Source organism: Magnolia sinica, chromosome 4 (assembly GCF_029962835.1).
Source record: "Magnolia sinica isolate HGM2019 chromosome 4, MsV1, whole genome shotgun sequence".
Taxonomy (NCBI): domain Eukaryota; kingdom Viridiplantae; phylum Streptophyta; class Magnoliopsida; order Magnoliales; family Magnoliaceae; genus Magnolia; species Magnolia sinica.
In genome coordinates this window covers 64,777,500-64,799,011 of record NC_080576.1, presented here as the reverse complement: position 1 = coordinate 64,799,011, position 21,512 = coordinate 64,777,500, and the positions used below count along the sequence as shown (strand labels likewise).

The 21,512-nt window shown below is 42.1% G+C and overlaps 1 protein-coding gene across 1 annotated transcript in view; it reads right to left on the bottom strand.

Annotated features, from left to right (window-relative positions):
* Positions 1 to 214: 214 nt before the first annotated feature.
* The window catches only part of LOC131243173 (pre-rRNA-processing protein ESF1), a 47,178-nt gene continuing 25,880 nt past the window's right edge, over positions 215 to 21,512 (bottom strand). Inside the window, exons 5-7 of the mRNA XM_058242321.1 lie at positions 14,273 to 14,398; positions 797 to 1,554; positions 215 to 597 (exon numbers count right to left, since the gene is read on the bottom strand). Of these exons, the coding sequence (XP_058098304.1) occupies positions 366 to 597; positions 797 to 1,554; positions 14,273 to 14,398 (1,116 nt within the window). The 3' untranslated portion in view covers positions 215 to 365. The remainder of the gene's footprint in view (positions 598 to 796; positions 1,555 to 14,272; positions 14,399 to 21,512) is intronic.

Sequence of the window (21,512 nt, the reverse complement as noted above, 5' to 3'; positions counted from 1 at the left end):
TAATGATAAAAACAAACGTGCATTTGTGTATTGGATCAATTAAGTGGCCATTTGGCTTTGCAGGGCACACACATGTCACACTTCATCCATTGATAACAGGGTAAGCAACCTCTACAAGGGAGATGGGATAAACCATTCAGTGTTCTGCATATGACTAACTCATTTATTCTAGCAAATGAAAGAAATAAAATGAATGAAATCGGAGAATCAGATGAAAAAAAAAAAAGTTTCTTTTGGAAAGTTGGTGAAAGGTTATACTCGAAAAAAACGCACATTTCTTTCGTAAATCCAAAATAATAATAATAATAAACAACCGAAAGTCTGCACATCCTAGTCATCAATGTCAAAACCATTCGTGCTTCCTTTCAGCTTTGCAAGCTTCCAACCTTTCTCTTCACTCGTCGAACTAAGGATGAGAGTTCATGCTTATTATTCTTCAATGATGTACCATCAGAATGGAAAAGCTCATGTTTCTTCAGTGACATGTCATCTGATGGCAATTGTACTTGTCTAGGTGGCTGCATCTCTTCTTCCTCTCTTGCTTCTTTATCATGGCCCTTTTGATTTTTCCTCAACTGCCTCATATAAGCAGCACTCCTGCAAATTCCAGACATGGTTTCTCAGTACAGATAAAGGTGGGAACAACTTTTAAATCATTATTTCCCCTTTTTTCACAAAGTTCTATAAAGCATTCAAGCAATAAAAGCACAAAAACCAATGTGAAGGATCAACTACAAACTGAAAACAGGACGTTTTGGTTTTTCTGCTGGTCCGGGTTAACACTCTTGTAGGATACCTTTTGAATTGTGGATCTGTCGGGTCCAAGGCAAAGAGAGGAGAAGTAAACATGGCAGAAAACCGTGGGTCATCGTAATCAATGGACGGTATGTTGTCCTCAGGTGGGATTTCCTTCCCCCTTTTCCCCTTTTTGCACTTTTTAGATTTGAGATTATATCCCTTCAGGTTGGGGTCAGTCCCCTGGTCATCAGCGAGCAATAATTCTAGCTCCGCTCTACTTGCTTCTTGCTCCTCTGCTTCAGGAGACGCCTTCCTTTCTTTCAGATGCTTTTTACCTACGGTTTTCTTATTGGACGAGTCCTTGCTACGTTTCTTGCCAACCTGCACATTGTCATCCGAAGATTCTTCTACAAAGAAATCATCGGGCTCATCTGGTACTTCCACATCAGAATCGCTGCTGTCATCATCCTCGGACGAGAACTTTGAACCTCCCTTCCTTGCTTTCTTCTTCTCACTTCTTTTTCTAAGGTACGCTTCCCATATGGTTTCTGACTTCTTGTCCTTCTGCTTTTCAAGAATGCGCTTGCTTATATCCTCCAAGCCAGTATTAAAAGTGACTTCCATATCGTTGTCCTTGTCATCATTGGCATCTGAACCATCACCAGACTGCACAAGAGCACGGTACAGATCCGCTTTTTTGGGCTTTTGGGATTTACCATCAGGCACAGCATCATCATTCTTACCATCCTCGTCACCATTGTCGCTACTTTCTCCATCATCAGAAGCCAAGAACTCCTTTAAGTCCATCTCAGCTAGCTGAACCAGGCACAAGCACAAACCAATATAAGTACACAAGCAGTACAAGTTCCAGACAAATGGAATTTAAAAAGGCCTTGATGAAAAAAAAAAAAGAGGCTCTAAGCAGGGGCTGTAGAAAGAAATGGACTTGGTGAATCAAACAGGCATATTGATTAGCACCAGAAGGTGAGAGATCGCAAAAGAGGAATCAGGTGGATCCCATAAGATTCTCGTGCAACTCTTACAGTGTGTTGGATGTACATCCAAATTATGGTTGACAGGATTCATTCTGAAAATCGGAGTTACAGATTATAACCTATAAACTAGAGTCCAGCAATTAACTTCAATGGTTGAAAGCAATTGAGATATTTATTGGAGGAAAACAGAAATTAGGTTATATAGAGGCAAATACCAGTACCTCCTATGACAGATCTTTCTTATAGCAATTGGAAATCAAATAATTTGCTTCTCATGTCTTGCCTTCTGAATTCTATGGAACCAGAAGTTGGTGAAGGTCTTTTCTTATTATATACTGCCCATGAGATTTGGCTGACTGCTCATGAATTACATACCGATTAGAAATATATGGCTCAGATTTATAATATTTACTAGGCGATTGAGACTTTAAGACGGGAAGCATTCAGTTTTTTTTTTTTTTGTTTTTTAATTTTTTAATTTTTTAATTTTTTTTTAATTTTTAAAATTTTTTTTATTATCATGCTAAGACGCACAATTTATAGTAGGAATTATCTTCCCTGAATGATCTCCAATTTGCTTGAAAAAAGAGGATATTCAAGTTTTTTTTTTTTTTTTTTTTTGAAGAATGACAACTTTATTAGAAAGCGGCAAAGCCAAAAGAAAGGAAAACAAAAAAGCAAACGAATAAAACAAGAAAGCTACACAGACTGCAGCCCAAACCACAGAGCTACATTAGAAAGGGCAGCAGAGAACACACTCCTGGAAGATCCACTTTTATCCCTAAAACACCTATTATTCCTTTCGACCCAAATAGCCCACAAACTTGCCAAAAAGAACATTCTCCATTTCTTCTTAGAAGCTACAACTAACCCAACTTCATGCCACTGGACAAATAGGTCTTATATGGATTCCGGAAATACCCAACAAACTCCACAATGCTCCAACACGCTGTACGAAAACTCCCTTGAAATCGGGCAATGAATGAATAAATGATTCACTGTTTCTTCCTCTCTCCACATGGCATGTGTTCACTATGGTAAGACCCTTTCTCCGCAGATTATCGATAGTAAGGATTTTCTTCCACCCCGCTAGCCAAGTGAACACCGACACCTTGGACGGAGCACCATATGACCAAATCAAAAACGTATGCACCCTTACCTGAGCTTTGGTTATTACCTGATAGGTGAGAATATAGAGATGGGACTGAAAAGTTCCCCATCTTCGGTAGGGACCAAAATATTGCATCTTTCTCAGCCGTGAGGGAAACTCCTGAGATTAGATGAAGCAACTCCAATAACTCATCCATCTCCTCCTCCGGAGATCTCTTCTACAATGAAGAACCCAAACACCCATATGAAAATCAAAAACAGGAAGCCACCGACTCCTCTAGATCTGAAGCCACTTGTGCTAACCTTGGGAATCGAGACAAAAAAGATGAGTCTCCTACCCAAATGTCCTTCCAAAATCTAACTTTTGACCCGTTTCCCACTTGAAAGCCCACTCCACTTAAAACATGACCCTTAAGGGTCATAATTGATCTCCATAATGACGGCCCTTTGTATATAGGAATGCACTTCGGCCACTACCCCCTAATTATGAACCAAAACTTCCTTCCATAGGCCCCCATAATCTACCCCAAACCTCCATACTCACTTTCCCAAAAGAGCATGATTCATAAATTCCAATTCCCTTATACCCAAACCTCCTTTGGGCGACAGACATCTGCCCACTTCATGAGATGAAATTTCTGCTTAGACTCCCCACCCTGCCATAAAAAGTTCCTATGGAGTCTCTCCAATACAGATAGCACTTCTTTAGGACACTTGAACAAGGAAATAAAATAAAATGGCATATTAGCTAGCGCCGTTTTGATGAGCAGGATTCTTCCACCCTAGGGATCTGCTCTTCCACGAAGATAATCTTCTTTGAAATCTTTCAACAACTGGATGCCATAGTGACTTGTTCAATCTTCCAATGCACAACGGAAGACCTAGACAAGAAGGGAATGATCCAGCCTTACAACCATGCAAACAAGCAAAGAATTCAACTTCTTCCTTGGCTAGATTGATACCTAGCAATTCAGATTTATGGAGATTAACTGGAAGACCCGAAATTGTTTTGAAGCAGAAAATTGCCTTTTTGAGGTTATCCGCCTGAACAACCTCCATGACACAAAATAATATAGTATCATCCGCAAACTGCAAGTGAGATATCTAAAAGTCCCCACCGCCACTTTGAAGCCACAAAATAAACTTTCTTGAACCCCTTTGGATAACATCCTGTTAAGTGCTTCCGCCGCCACCACAAAAAGAAAGGGAGAAAGCAGATCTCCTTGCCTAAGCCCCCTTGATGATTTAGAATAACTTTGTGGAGAGCCATTAATTAGAAAAGAGAAAGGCCAAGCATTCCTTAATCCAACTTCTCCACCTACCTCCACAGCCCATACGAATCAACAAATAGTATAGACATTCCCATTCCACATGGTCGTAAGCTTTCTCCAAGTCAAGCTTGCACACCACTCCCTTTTTATTTTACTTGTGCTGCGAATTGAAAACTTCATTAGCAATGAGAGAACTTTCCAAAATCTGCCTACCTTGGATAAAAGCCCACTGCTCTTTAGAAATCAAGCAACCCAGCACTGATTTGAATCTTGTTACCAGAATCTTTGCTAAGATCTTGTACGGAGAGGAGATGAGACTTATTGGCCGAAAATCCTTGATACATTCTGGCCCTTCCTTCTTTGGCACCAAGCGATAAAAGTCCCCCCCATTTCCGAGGCAAGCTTACCATTCTTTCCGCATTCACAACAGAAAGCCACCGAATCTGATCTAACAATATCCCAAAAAAATAATAATAATAATAAATAAAATAAAAAAATAAAATAAAAATAAAAATTGGAAGAATGCTAGTGGAAAGCCATTCGGACCCAGGGCCTTGTCCCTACCCAAACCTTTAATTGCAGCTTTGATCTCCTCCTCTGATAGTGACGCTTCCAAGCCTTCAGCCTCACCAGTGGATAGGATTGAGAACTACAACTGATCTAATTTTGGTCTTAGCAACCTCGGACTTGAAAGCAACTTTTTGTAGAAAGACACTACCGCTCCGCAAACCCGCTCCTTTGAACCAGAAACCTTCTTCCACCACTGATTCAATCCTGTTCGCCTGAGATCTAGAGCTGGCATAACCGTGGAAAAACTTGGTATTATCCCATTCCTTTAGCCATGATGCACACGAACGTTGCTTCCATTTTATTTCTTCTTCCTTTAAATAGTTTTTGTAATCTCTTCAGATTTTGTCCCTGTGCATTCTTTCTACGTCAGATAGTGCACCACCTTCCTCTTTAAGGTCCAACACGCTTGAATTTCTTCCAAGAAGTTATCCATCTTTGCTTCCCTATCTTGGAAAAATTCCTCTTTCCAACGTGCTATTTTACCTTTAAGTAGGCGTAATTTTTGAAATAAAACAAAACCCGGCTGACCTGATATGTCAAATGATTCCTGCCATTCTTTAATCAATTCCTTGAAGCCTTCTATTTCAAGCCATACCAATTCAAACCTAAATGGCCTTGGACCCCAACTTTCCATCTCTACTTCCAACAATCTCAGACAATGGTCGGATATGGGTTTCAGGAAACCCCTTTGAGAAGTCAGGGGATAATGATCGACCCAATTAGCCAACACCAGGACACAAATCTAATCCAAAAACGCCTGCATGCTTCGTGTTTGAGCCCCACCTGTCGACTTTTCATAAGTGTATCTCATAATGTTAAAATCTCCACCAATGCACCACGGAAGATCCCATTTGGTTCCAACCATATCCATCTCTGCCCAGAACTGCCACCTTTGAGATGGAAAATTTGATCCATAAACCGCTGAGAAGACCCATGAGAATCCAGTAGATCTGTCCTTCAATACCAAACTTAATGAGAAGTCACCTGCCCAGCTATCTTCCTTTCACCATAGTGACGAATTCCAGATGATTAGAATGCCTCCCACTGAACCAACCGCATCTTTTGCTAACCATTCTTTTGTTGAACCTCTCCAAACATCATTCACCATGCTCTGATCCATTTCAGAAATTTTAGTCTACTGAATTGCCATTATTTGTGCCTTAAACTTAGATCAGATTGCCTGAATATGCGCTCGCATTTGGGGACAGCCCATCCCCCTAACATTCCAAGATACAATCTTCATGGATTCACCCTATTACCCCTTCTCCCTATCTGATCCACCATAAGACCGGAAACAGTGTCATAATTAACTGAGCTTTCTAATCCCTTCAGCTCCCTTCGCCTCCTGGGTGATGCCATTGCTGCCGCTAGTCATGCTTCTCTTTCTTTCCGTGCCACCCTTTCATGAATCGTATGGAAAACTGCCACGTAATCCTCCTCACAATCCCCAAACGTCACACCCAGAAGTTTACTGACTTTCCCCAGCACCTCCCGTGTCCACTTCTTCCCTTGTGACACAGAAACATGTCCCAGATCCTGCTTACCTTCAACTACCATGGAATTTGGATTGTCGCCAGTCCTTATTGTATCGTCTACCACTTGGATTGGGGGTATAACCACTGCTTCTTCGAATAGATCGCTTGACTCTGCTACTGACATGAACTGACTGACAGATCTTGTAGAAACAATATTATCATTCCTTGGCTCTACTAAGATCATCTGCATTTCCAGTTGGATTCCGTAACCATCCACAACACCCTGACTCTCTGCTTGGAAGAAAGGCCTCTGTTTGTACAGCGAGAGCCCTGTTAGAGGCAGGTTCAGTTACTATCTGAATGTGAACGAGCTTTTCTTCATTCCCACGGGTTTCAGTGAAATGGGTTGGCCCATGTTTCCACGGGGGCCCATTTAAATCCTTCACATGTGTAATCTCCCAAAAGTGTGCTTTCTCTCCTCCTGCTACCCCTACAGACACATGACTTTTTGTGACGACATCTTCATATGGCTCGATACAAGTATAAACAGCTCCGTATTCGTTGATTGTTTACTCCGGATGTTGCGTCTCGATATATGGTTCGTCTTCATATGGCACTGTACGAGCCATGTCATCTTCACACTCGTTGAATCGACTTTCCGTATATTTTCCCTCAATATACAGTTCCGTATCTTCCTTTTCTCGCATGCGTACCCATCCTTCAGCCACGTGTTGCATTAGCGTTACATCTTGCGAGCGCCAATTTCTTATGACAGGAGAAGACAGCTTTTCTTGCCCCGCGTTGAGAGAAGGCTAGGCTCCTATTCTCTCTGGTGAAATGAAATCAGATTCATTAATGACTGTGCCATGCGTCAGCGTGACTTGCCACTTTTCAATGATCTTTCCTGCCTAGCTATTAATGCTGGCAGAATCAGAAGAGACCCTTTCGTCCTTTCTGACACTTGTCAAACTGCTACTGCATTCCTCATCACCACGCAGCTGCTGGCCAATAGAAGCTTGACAGATTTTCTCTAACATTTTCGGTGTCCTGCTGGAGTATTGTTCCCGTGCATCTTCTTCACCTGCTTCCAGGACCACCATGATTGAAGCTTGCTGATTCCTGCCTTGCTCCTCTGTATTTCCTTCCTGTCTGAGGTGAACTGTAATTTTCTCCTTCCCGATCTTTGTAGAAATCCTCTCCAGTGCCTCCACATACCTTTTTTCTTTATTTGGATCCTGGCATAGCACAGGTTTACACAGTCCTTCGATTGCAGATTGATTGCTACTACATTACCCACGCACTCGCCTATCTCCCTGAAAACTTCATCTTTCCAAAGTTCTAATGGAAGGTCCCATATCTGATACCAGATCTCCTCACATCCAAAGGTGGTCCACTCTTCCCAGCACTTGATACAGAGAACCTTCTCATCCAGCTGCCTCCTACATCACATAAGGCATGCATCGACTTCACTTTGAGAATAGAGAGAGATGTAAACAGCTTCCTCTCTCAGCATTTTTACCACCAAATCTTCTGGATCAACAGCACACTTAACTCGTAACCAGTCATCGATTTCCACCTCCGAACAGCCAGGCTTCACCGTAGCCACAAGGCAGTACTCAAAGGATTTCATAGATTCCTCTAGCACTTTCTCACTGATAACCACAAACCATGTTTCATCTCCACCCTCCACACCCCTTTCTCAGACTGCATCTGGGCTTCCCCCAAGCCATCCTCATCGGATTCCACTATGTTGGAGGCTCCCTTCAATATTGCCGAAGCTAAAGCAGCTGTTTTCGCTCTATCAGGGGACAAAGCGCCAGGGGCAGATGGTTTTACTATGGCATTTTTTCAATCGTTTTGGGATCTACTTCAATCAGACATTATGGAATTTCTTCAAGAGTTCTACACGAGGGGGAAGTTATCCAAGAGTCTTGGAGCATCTTTTATCTCTCTCATCCCAAAAGTTGCAGGTGCGTCATCTTTGTCGGATTTCAGGCCCATAAGCCTTGTTAGCAGTCCCTATAAAATTCTTGCCAGAATCCTGTCTTCAAGATTAAGTACTATCATGGGGAGCCTCATCTCTAAAAATCGAAATGCATTCGTTAAAGGGAGAAATATTATCGATGGGGCGCTGATTGCCAATGAATGTCTGCATTCCTCCCACAGGACCGGAAGAAAAACAATTTTTTATAAGCTCGACATCGAAAAGGCTTATGATCACGTCGAATGGGAGTTCTTGCAATACCTGATGAAGCGTATGGGATTTGAGGACAGATGGAGGAGATGGATCAGATCTTGCTTGGATTCGGCGCATTTCTCAATTCTCTTAAATGGCACTCCTCATGGTTTCTTTCCGGGCTCAAGAGGCCTTCGTCAGGGGGATCTTCTTTCCCCCCTCCTGTTCCTTCTGATAGGAGAGGCTTTTTCTCAAATGATTCTTAGAGGTCAGGCTGCGGGATTGTATAGAGGTGCTTTCGTTGCAGACTCTGTCCAACGGATAACTCACATTCAATTTGCTGATGACACTCTTATTATGATCGAGGCCGATGATTCTTCTGTTTCCAACCTTCATACAACTCTTCGTTGTTTTGAGGCAGTTTCTGGCCTTAAGATTAATTTGGCTAAATCTAAGTTGTATGGAATTAATTTGTCGGACCAGGCCCTAGTTGAGCACACGATTAATTTGGGATGTTCGTCGGCCTCCTTCCCCACTACATTTGTCGGTCTTCCCCTCTCTGTTGGTTCCCCACCCTTGGAGATGTGGGACAAAATTGTGGCCAAAATTCAAAAGAAGCTTGCTACGTGGCAATGCAGTTATCTGCCGTTAGGCGGCTCACGTTAATTAAAGCGGCGCTATCCAATCTCCCTATCTACTATATGTCCCTCTTCAGATGTCCGGCTTCTGTTCTAAATCGAATCGATGTGCTTAGGAGGGATTTCCTATGGTGCGGCAAGGAACATCACAAAAAACTCCATTTAATGGACTGGAAGGAGGTCTGTTCACAGTATAAGAATGGGGGTGCTAACATAAAGAATCTCAAGATTATGAACGAGGCTCTTCTTGGCAAGTGGATTTGGCGTCTGGGAAATGAATCGGAAGCATTGTGGAATATCATTGTTAAAGGAAAATACGGATCCTCTGTAGGTGGTTAGTGGACCAAATCTACTTCCTCCTATAGAGCTTCATTCATTTGGAAAGGCATCCTGCGTCACAAAGATAAGGTTCTTTCTCACATAGGATTCAGTTTGGGGAACGGAGTGAGAATCCGGTTCTGGGAAGATCAGTGGATAGGCGATAGCACCTTGAAAAGCAGATTTCCGGGGATTTTCGGTATTGCGGCCAACAAAGAAAGTTACATTGCCAGTAACTTCTCCTTCTTACCGACCTGTGGGGGATGGGAAATTAATTGTGTTAGGAATCTAAGGGATTGGGAGGTTGACGAATATGTAGACCTTCTTCAATGTCTGTCCTTTATTTCTCCGGATATCTCCTCCCCTGATAAGTTGATTTGGAATCGCCATAGGTCTGGCAATTTTTTTGTTAAATCGTTATATGAGGCCCTGCTCCACTCTCCTGCCTCCACTTCTCAGATCAGTCCTTTAGTCTGGAAATATGCAGCCCCTCCCAAGTTCATCTGCTTCGGATGGCTCGCTGTTAGGAATTGGATCCTCACAATCGACAACCTCAGGAAGCGGGGGATGCAGATCGTCAATATATACCGCTGTTGCATGCGTAGTGAAGAGACAGTCGATCATCTGCTCGTTCATTGCCCCTTCATTAGTCTTATATTCTAGGACTTTGGCCTAGATTCAACTTCACGGGTTGCTGTCGGAGCTCTGCTGCGTCTCTGCTTGGTGTGTGGCATGGCCACAAAATTGGCAAAGTGAAATCCAGAATTTGGAGATTGGCGATTATTGCAATTTGGTGGGCTGTGTGGAAGGAAAGGAATGATAGAGTCTTTAACGACTCGCAAACTACGCCTAAATCTGTGGGATCCCATGCTAAGAAGTTGATAGTTGACTGGGTGACCAATGTTATGGGTTTAAAAGATTTCAATTTTCTTTTCTTGGGCTTCTAATGTTGCTTTCTGGCTGCTACCTCAGCAGTCCTTTTGTGTGCTTTTCCTTTTTTAATAAAATTTCTTCGTTGCTTTCAAAAAAAAAAAAAGAAAAAAAAGCCATCCTCCTTACCATACCTAAATCCTTCCGAGACTGCATCCTTATATGATTTCCTGCTCTACGATCCCGATCCCAATCCCGAATTCCTTGTTGCAGGGTTTGGAGCTGGCTTCGCAGCAGCTTTCTTCTTAAAGCCCGATAGATTGATGTTGGCGATATTCTTGTTTTTGAACCCCTTATGTTTTGCGATCATTTCCTTGTTTCTCCTCTCCAGTCCATATCACACCCACTGCACACCCAATGTCCTACCTCTAAATCTCTCCATTCAACATGTATACAGCTCTTTCCACCCCTTCATCTGTCTCCATTCTCACAAAAGCAAAACCACAACGATCTGAAGTGTTGTGGTCTGTAGGAATCACCACCTCCATCACCTTACCAGCTCTTCCAAAAACCTTCTCGAAGTGATAGCCCAGCCATCCATCTGGGAAACCCGCCACATACAATGTTGGATACCCCGACCAGTCCTTCGAGATCGCAATTCCTTTCCCTTTCTGGGCCCTTTTCCTACCTGTAACCTCTGTCCAATCTTCCTGGTTCTGGTCTTTTTCTTCTGCTATCTGCTCTGCTGTTACCTTTTCACCTGGTCCTAATCTTCCTTCGTTAGCTGGTTCTGAAGTAGAACCATTGTTCTCACCTGAATCTCCAACTCCACAAGTTGGTTTTTTCCTCCACTCCATCTCCAAGTTCATGGAAGTATTTATTCACATTTTAACAGGTCTTAGTTCTGATTTTGAACTTGTGCAGGCTCATATTCTTGGTTCACCTATGCATCCTTCCCTGAGTGTTTATGCTTTAGTCTTAAGAGATGAGAGGTATAATGTAGCTATGGGACCAGCTACGGTTGAAAAATCTGCCTTTGTTACTGGGTTTAAAATTTTTTATAATGCTAGTGCTCGAAGAGGTAGAGATATTGGACGATGGGATAGAGATGTGGGCCGTGGTGTTAGTCGTGGTTGTGATGCAGACTGCATACTCATTATGGTCGATATGGCCATACTGTTGATTATCGTTGGGTTCATCATGGTAAACCACCTCAAGGTCGTTCTGCTAATTCAGTCACTACGATTAATAAAGACTTTCCAAGTACTATTGGTAAAGTGGCTCCATTTATAAAGTCACCCATAGTTCAACTAGTAGATGATGTAGTCCATCTCTCAAAAAGTGAGTATGATGCTTTACTCAAGGGCAACACCCAAAATAAGTCCTCTCCACATCTTTGGCTCAGAAAGGTAATTCCTCTACTACTCTTCACACTGCTTCTTAGTCCAACCCTTGGATAATTGATTTAGGGGCTACTAATTATATGACAGGTACATAAGTGTCTTTTTCATTGTTTACCTCGTGTGAAGTTAGCAGATGGTACCTTGACATCTATTAAGGAACATGGTACTGTTTCAGCTTCAGCATTACTCTCCTTATCTCTTGTCTAATTGGTGCCTAATATTGCTTCTAATCTGTTATCTGTTATCTGTGAGTCAGATTACAAAGGATCTAAATCATAGTGTGAATTTTTTCCTAATCATTATGTCTTTTAGGATTTGAAGAAGAATAAGTTGCTCGGAGGTGGATTTGAAAAGGATGGGTTATCCATTCTTCATTTGGATTCTTTAAGTCAGTTTAGGGAGTGTTTTATGATAATTAAAAAAGAAAAAGATCTTTATCTTTGACATTGTCGTTTTGGTCATCCTTTTCAATCCTAAAGTCTTTGTTGTGTTAGCCAATTAAGTCTAATGATATTAAAAAATTTCAAATGTGGGGCATGTATTTTGGTTAAACATCATAAGTCTTTTATCCCTCTATTGAAAGAAAGTCATATATATATATATATATATATATATATAAATTCATTAGTTCATTCTGATACACGGGGTCGATTCTAATTAATTATAATGGATTTAAATACTTTGCCTCTAACATTGATGATGCTTCTCTTATGACATGGATTTATTTGATTAAAAAAAAATAGAGATCAAATTGGTTAAATTTTCAAAGTGTTTCATACTTGGGTTAAAAATCAATTTAATACAAATAGTAAAACCCTCCATACCGATAATACAAAAGAATATCATTCTCATTTTAGTCTTATCTTCAGAAGCATGGTATAAATTCTCAAACCACCCATGCAAATACCCCACAACATGAAATTCCTAAAAGGAAGAATAGACATCTTTTAGAAATTACCATGCTCTTCTCACTGGTATATCCGTTCCCAAGTATCTTTGGTCTGATGTTGTCATTACTGCCTATCATTTGATTAATCATTTGCCCACTATAGTTCTTACAAGTCAATTCCCTAATTCAATATTTCTCAACACTACTTTATTCTTAAAATTCCATTACAAGTCTTTGGGTATGTTTGTCATGTTTACAATATGGATCCTCATCGAAATAAATTGTTAGATGGGGCTATAAAATGTGTTTTCTTGGGATATTTAACTTTTAACGTTACATATTTTTCAAAAGATCACAGAGAAAACCAGTCACTGGTTCTTCCCACACCTATTCTCGACTTCAATCCAATTCTTTATGTTCCTGTTAACGGTTGGGTATGGGCCTACAGCCCTCTTGGTTTTGGTTATGGGCCTACGGTCCACAAGTTTCTTAGTGTTTTTAAGTATTGGGATATGTTGAACATAAAGTTTATTGTATAGGAGTATTTTTGTCATATTTGCTTTTATTACTTTAACATAAGAGAAAAGAGGGTGGAGACACATAACCCTAACTCATTCTTCTCTTCCTTCATCTTTCTTCTCTCTTCTCTCGTCTTTTTTCATTCTTTCTCCCCTTTTTCATCTCTATACCAATCTAAAATTCTAAAGGCATGTGCTCCTACTGATAATGTTACAGATAAAGTGGTTCCTCATTCTCAGGCAGCAAAACCAGATTTGAAGGTATATGAAAGAAGGAATTTTCAGACATCGGTCTTCCCACTGTCCACCACAGGGTAAAGCTCCTTTGAATTTAGGTACTGATAATCTTCCTAACCCTCCTTCCTTATTTTACTATGGCTTTAAGTAGGGTCATCTTGGTCATTGAAAGGCTAAAAGGAAAATAAATGAAGAAATTAAAAATAAACACTAGTACATTAAGCTATTATGCATGTGACCATGGAGTCCTACATGTGTGCTCATGCAGGCCACATGTGGGACATACAGGACTCACATGTGTGAATTGCGATCAAGTTAATCCACACATACTCAACTCAAGTTTTGACTTATGGACTAGATATAAAGGTTTGAGAAGGAGCCATGGGTGTCCCGATGTATTTTTTTTGTTTAGTTTTGTTTTTAAGCTTTTACTGCCACTCTTTTCATTCTGTTTTCTCCGTGTAGACTGTAAATGAATAGAAATGTTTTCAACCATGTTGTCACAAAGTTACCACATTCTTACAACGGTGATATGGATGCCAATTTGTGTTTAGCTGTTCAAGCATGCCTTCTGGAAAACTATACTTATATAACAACTACATTGTACACATCTTGTGACTGCACTGTCACTCCATATTTGGGTGAAGTTCTTCATCTCATGCCCCCTTTCATATTACAACCGATTCTGATAGCGATTTTCAAGCAATGAACCCTTGGGTAGGTGGTCATTGTCCTTAACAGAGATTCCAAACAATACCAGGATAATTTCGATAGTTTGATATCTTTTGGATCAAATCAAATATTGTGTTTTGCGCAGAAAATGTTGCCCAGAGCATCATTCAAAAGAACAAAGTGAATATTGCAAAAAATAAAATAAAAAAGCCCATGAAATGCTTTTTAGTTTGAGATAGTAGGAAAAGGCATAATAAAGGATGGAAAGGTTTCAACTACGCAGCCTATTTACTATGTCCAGACGAAATTTCAGCAATGCTTATAAATTTATGATAAACCACCTAGCGTAAATCACCAGTGCATTTAATTTAACCAATATAAATCAAACCAACCTGTTCAGAATTGAATTTCCGTTTCAAGATCTTACGATTTGGCTCATCTTCATCCCAGGAAAGCTGAATTTTACTGTGTTGCAATGCAGCAGTATGGAAATCCAAAGCCTCATAGTTTGTAGGTGCCTGAATAAAAAACATTATATTTGAATGGTTTATAGGTAAAAGCATAAGAACTAAATTACCAAAAATTGGCTTTCATAAACAAGTCACACACTAAATGATGATGATGACACTGAATGATTGCTTAACTAGTTGCTAGGTTAGCATCAGTCATAGGCACTATACATATTTGTGAATACAACATCTTTAAAGTTAACAGGCAATGGAATGCAGGTAGCGGATAGGTGATGGAAGTTCTACCAGTTTTTGGCACAACATTTGGTGCAGAGATGCACACGTTGAGGACAGTCTTCACTCACCTTTTTCTATTGCCAACATTCAAAGATGCCAAAGTGGAGTGCTATGAAAGGTTGGGGGACCATACAATTAGGGGCCTAATGATGGGGACATCACGCGCACACGCACGCCCCCCTACGCACGTATGCAAGGAGGAGGACCCCACCGTCGATCTGGATCAATGACGACATCCAGGGAGGACCTCCTAGTTAGAGGACTGCGTTTTGGTCCCTTGGAGTGGACCCTATCATCATGTGAATCCCACCATGGGTTCTCATGATCGTGACCCACTATTCTAAATGATCTAGTACTTTGAATTTTGGTTATTTTTGTTATTAGGAACATCATGGACGGTTTAGATTGCTTTGATTAGTTGTTATTTGTGGTTACTTCATCTCTAAGTAATAGGTTACGCACATGGCGCGAGTTTTGAGGTATAGGGTTTTATTATAAATAGACACCCCTTGTAGGTTTTTTTTCATTGAATATTTTTTTTTTCAAAGATAACGGGATTATATTAAAGGAAAAAAGGAAATACAATGAGAAACTGCTGAGATAGCAGCAAAACTAGAAATCTAGAAACAAAAGATCATAGTCCTTAAGACAATTAACTAAGACAGCCCATTCGACAATCAGCCTTTCGGCCCTATCCCAAATAACTTGAACCAAGGAGAGCTTATTGTTAAAACATCTATCGTTTCTTTCCTCCCAAACTGACCACCAAATTGCAAGAAGCGCCATTCTCCAAACCCGAGTTCTGCATTTACCCAACTTAAAACCGTGCCAAGACGACATCATATTGAGGGAGGAGTTCGGGAGATGGCCGCTGATATTAAATCTTCTGAATAATTCCACCCAAATCCGAGAGATGAACCGGCAATAAATCAGGAGGTGATCAATGGATTCTTCATCTTGCATGCAGCAGAGGCAAATGTTCACCATTTGCATGCCTCTTTTCCAAAGATTATCAACTGTGAGGATCTGCTTTCTCCCAACCAACCAGTCGAAACAAATGAATTTAGGGGGAGCTGGATATTTCCAGATAAAAGGGGTCGTGGGGCCTGCTGAGACGGACAAAGGGGTAAGGAGAGAGTAGAGCGATTTCACCGAAAATGTACTGGTTTTGTCCTTAGCCCAGATCGGTCTATCGGGAGCAAAGGGATCAGGGATCGCCTAAGAGATCAGATCGAGCAACCCCACAAATTCTTCCACTTCCCGGTCATGGAAATTCCTGATGCACTTCACGATCCAAACGAAACTGGAATTAGAGGTTTCATAATAGCTAGCGACCGGGATGTTCTTCGTTGGACTCAAATTGTAAATGTTCGGAAATTTGTTTTTGAGGGACTCCTCACCCACCCAAATATCCTCCCAGAATCTTATATCAGCACCGTTGCCAAGATCAAATCTGATGTTATTAATAACCGCCTTCTTGGATCTCAAGATCCCTTTCCAAATGAACGAGGCCCTATATGACGTGGAATCCTTGGTCCACTAACCACCAGGGGAAGTACTGTACTTGCCTTTGATGATGGAATTTCAAAGGGCATTATTATCGGTGGCCAGTCTCCATGTCCGTTTACCAAGTAGGGCGAGATTCATGATCTTTAGGTTTCTGATACTAGCATCCCCCTCCTAAAAATGTTTGCAAACTTCATGCCAGTCCAGAAGGTGTGATTTCTTCTGCAAGTCTTTTCCGCACCAAAGAAAGTCATGACGAAGCCTGTCTATCTGAATCAGAACTGAAGGAGGGCAATGAAATAAGGACATGAAATAAACTGGCAGATTAGATAGGGCCGACTTGATGAGTGTGAGGCGACCACCCATAGATAAGTATTGGCATTTCCACCTGGCTAAGTATTTCTGGAATTTGTAGACAATTCTTTTCCACATTTTCTTCGGCGGAGGACCAATGGAAAGGGGGAGGCCCACAAACATGGAGGGGGAAGAGGGCTGCTAGACACCCCAGGATCTTGGCACAGGAGGACAGCTCTGAATCTGAGATGTTGACACCATAAATTTTTTATTTAGAGAGGTTAACTCTCAGCCCTGAGACAACCTCAAAACAGATAAGGGTTGTGCGCAAGTTGTCGATGCAGGATGGGACCACTTCAGAGAAGATGAGCATGTCGTCTGCAAATTGAACGTGGGAAATAGGAGCTGGGACACCCGTCATAGAAACCCCTTTAAGGATCCCAACCTCTTGACCCCGAGATAGCATCTGCGATAGGGCCTCACCCACTAAAAGAAAGAGGAGAGGAGATAAAGGGTCGCCTTGACGAATCCCTCTCGAGCTTTTAAAGAAACCATGCGGGGAACCGTTAATGAGAATAGAAAGGTGGGCTGATCCTAAGCATGCCTTGATCCAGCCTCTCCATCTCTCTCCAAATCCCATGCGACCCATCATGTACTGAAGGCCCACTCCATATGATCGTAAGCCTTTTCAATATCCAGCTTACAAAAAATGCTTTTCAAACCGGTTTTGTGGCACGAATGCAGGCATTCATTTGCGATCAAGGTGTAATCAATAATTTGTCTACCCTTGATGAACGCATGCTGATACTTGGAGATAAGCTTTCCTATAACTTTCGAGAGTCTGATAGACAGAATTTTAGCCAGGATTTTGTAAGGCCCCCCGATCAAGCTGATAGGCCTAAAGTCGGAAAAGGAGCTCACACCTGCTATCTTGGGGATTAGCGTAATGAAGGAAGCGCCTAGGCCTTTTAAGACGGGCCTCCGTTCTGACATTAGGAGAGAGTTGCTCACCAAGGACATATACACTCTTGAACAGATGTATCAAGTAGTGTTGGAGGTCGAGCAATACCTCAAAACACTTGTGGAAAGGCGGTTTGAGCCTCGCGATTTTGGCACTAAGGTCAACCCTTCTGGGGCTAAGCCTAGCACTGGATATCAATACAAGCCTTCCGGTAGTGTTCAGTCTGGGCCCAAGGATGATAAGGGTAAAGGAGTTGTTGGGTCTAGATCGCACAAAAGTGATGCGACTAGGTGTTTTAGATGTCCAGGGTTTGGTCACTTTGCCCACCAATGTGGCACGAGAGAGGGCGCCAAGGTGTTCCTTATTGACATGCAAGTAGAAGTAGTGCACCCAAAAAGTAATGGTGAGGAAGAAGAATATGAGCCAGCAGAAACCCCTAGTGATGAGGAAGAGAGAGGGCAAGAGTCTGCGACTCTTGCAGTTGTGCATCGCGCCTTTACACAAGCAAAGAATGCCGATAATTGGCGCCGCAACATGACCCTCTATACTCACGCAAAATGTCGTGATAAGAGCTGCAAGATGATCGTGGATAGTGGTAGTTGTACCAACGTGGCATCAACTGGCACTGTGAGCTGTTTGGGCTTGAAGCCCATCCTCAACCCTATAGTGTCATGGGTTGATGAAACTTTCAGTCCAGTCTTGCACCATTGTCTTGTTCCTATTTAGTTTGGATCATATAAAGCCACGTTTTGGTGTGATGTTGTTCCTAGGAAGCTTATTGATCTTATCCATATGTCCCCGTCCCATAAGTCATCAGAGTCTACAGAGTCCTTTGCACATCACATTCATTCATTGCATCAAGAAATCAGGCAAAAGATCAATACTAGTAATGAACATTACAAAATTTCTGCTGACCAACATAAACGATTTAAGGAATTCAATGTAGAGGACTGTGATGGTCCGCATCAGGCCAAAGTGATACCCTCAGGGAGCCGTTCATAAATTACACGCGTAGCACTGCACCTTTCAAAATTATAAAACAAAACAGTCTCAATGCGTATGTGGTAGATCTTCCACCTCCCATGGGAATTAGTTCCACATTCAATGTGTAGGATCTAGTTGCATTTCAGGGGACCACTGATACATTGTCCAGCCTTGCACCAAACCATCCTGATTCCCCAGACATTTTCCTTGATTCAAGGCATCTTCCCAGCCTCTACCTCTCATATCTACCATTCCCACACCCAAATATGAGATAGAGGATATTCTGGACCATCAGATAGTATCAACGTCAGACGACGGATTTTAAAAGTTCCTAGTCAAGTGGAAGTCACGCCCAACTTCAGACAGTGCTTAGCTCACTGAGGAGCTTCAGAGACTTGATCCTGACATCTTGGAGCGGTTCAGGAGTTTTGTTTCACTGGTGGCGAAATCTTCGCAGCCAGGGAGAGTTGATGGGGACATCATGCGCACGCGCACGCCCCCCACCCTACGCACGTACTCAAGGAGGAGGAAGGCCCCATTATCGATTTGTATTGACGACGACATCTATGGAGGACCTCTTAGTTAGGAGGTCGTGCTATGGAGCATTGGAGTGAACCCGATCATCATAGGGATTCCACCATTGGATCTCATGATCGTGGCCCACTACCCTAGATGATCTAGGATTTTGAGTTTTGGTAATTATCGTTATTAGAAACATTATGAACGATTTTGATTGCGTTGATTAGTTGTTACTAAGTAATAGTATGTGCATATGGTGCGGCTTTTGAGGTTTAGGGTTTTCTTATAAATAGGCAACCCCATGTAGGTTTTTTTTTATTGAAGTTTATAAATAAAATTCTGCATTTTTTTCTCCTCTATTCCTCTGAATTGAAGAAGATAATTGGGTGTGAAACCCTCCCTTCCTCAAAGGGCCAACTACCGTGGTGCAAAGCCACAACCATCCCAAATCGTCCCACCTCTTACACCCCACATCTATCATCTCCCACAGCCTTCCCATCTTCAGATTTATCTTTTCTCTACACCCAAATTCTCCTCTACAACATATTTTCATATTCTGGCCCACCAAGGGGCCGAAACTTCGGCGGAGCACCACGCACATACCGAACCACAGATCGACGTGAAACTTGGCGTGAGGGTGGACCTCCTCTGGCCGACCAACGCCTAGCTGGCCGTTTCCAGTTTCGTGGGGCCCACACACGTGCGGATAGGAACCCACGCACGTGCGTCTGAGCTGGGCTATTGTCCACACGTGTGGACTGTCTCAGGTTATTCTCTCCCCTATTTCACTCCTCTCTTACCTTAAATCCTTAACCCTAACCCTAGATAATCCCAAATTCCAAGTTTTTTCCAACTTTTGCAAACCCTAGACTTTCCCCGAATTGAAACATAGTGAATCTCTTGAATTGGGGAACTATCCTTTGCAAGAGTGGATGAATCTTACACTCTGTTAGGCATTGTTTGGTTTATAAGTTTATTTGATCCGGCCCTAAACGTGTGTAGGCTTGGACCCCCATAGATTCCCCTTATTGAATGTTTGATCGTATGTGGGACGTGGAATTTTGTGATTGTTTAAAATTGGTATGATCTAAAGCTTGAGATCTTGCATATCATATTTAATTTCATGTCCTACATCAAACATCTTAGAAGAGATGCTCCGGTGCTCCCATTGCTAGGGCTGTCAACAAGTTGGGTTCTGGACAAGTATATATGGACCTGAACAAGGGAGTCAATTTCTGGACCTATGGGCTTTTGGTCTAGATACCATATTTGACGTCCCTGGCAGAACTCCAATCAAGTTTGGGCATCCGTTGAGTGCCCGAATGACTCAGGTTTCAATAAAACTTTGGGAATGGGTGGCAAATGGGTATCCGAATAGCTCATAGTTCAATAATACTTTGGGAATTCCAAAAAAAAAAAACCAATAAAAGCTTTCCTCTTAGAATAAAGGATGCAATTCATCTCCCTCTCCCTCTCCCTCTCCTTGTGTATATTTCTGTCATATAAGTGTGTGTGTGCAACTGTAAAGATGGAAATATTCACATGGCAATATTACCAACACAGACAGTCTTTTGGTGTGGATGCCATCCAACCCATCCATCAGGTCCATGCCTGACCCCAATCCCAAAATTCAGATAAATCCAACCATCAGGTGGGCCACACCATAGTGAATAATGGGAGGGGATGCCACATTACTACAAACTCTAACATTCCATGTCGGGCACACTGTGGTATGCGTAGGGTTGGAATGGGAAGCTCGTGTTCATTGCTTGATGCACCCTCTTTTGCAAGCATATCAGCTGCCCCATTTGCTTCCCTCCACACGTGCTGGAAAGAGGATAATCTCTAAAAAATCCAATACTTCACTGATCATGCTTTGAAATTTTCACGACAATGGCCTCTCAAAACCCATCTTATAATGTTTTAGAATCCCATTATATCAACACAGGCCACAGGCCATAATTTCTGACCAGCTTAGTCGCATGCAACAAAGCTACAACTTCCACGTGGGAGTCATGAATCCCCACCAGGCTAGAGAATTCCACCAGACTTTTACGATCGTGGTTGGTTATGCATCCCCCTATTTCCGCAAAGCCTGGATTACCAAAGGAGCATCTGTCAAAATTGGCCTTGAACTGACCAAACTAGGGAGCAGACCACAAAGAGTTAAAGCCCGCCTTGTCCAGATTCCACTTAATGGCCCCAGTCCACTCACATTCAAAGAGGAGAGTAGGTACCACCAACAACTTACAAATCCCAACTGCAACTCTAGCTAGATTTGATTGGCTATCCCTGAAGATTCTGTAATTCCTCTCCAACCAAATGCCCCATGCTGTTGCAGGAATTACCATCCTCTAGATTTTTCCATCGTCCTGGGAGAGAGATATACAGTCTCCAATAACACGAGAAGCCCAGAAAAAGAAGAAATCTCCTTGAGATTTCGCCAGAAGGTTGGCCCCCAGACCGCTTACCATTGAGCTGCAATGACAAACAGATCGGCAAATCTTTCCCCCAGCAATGAGTCTCCACACAAGTCCTGCCAGAATCTAAACATTGGCTCCCATACCACCAGCAACAGGGCCTGACTCGCACAAATTTGATGCACCCATGACAACCCCCTCT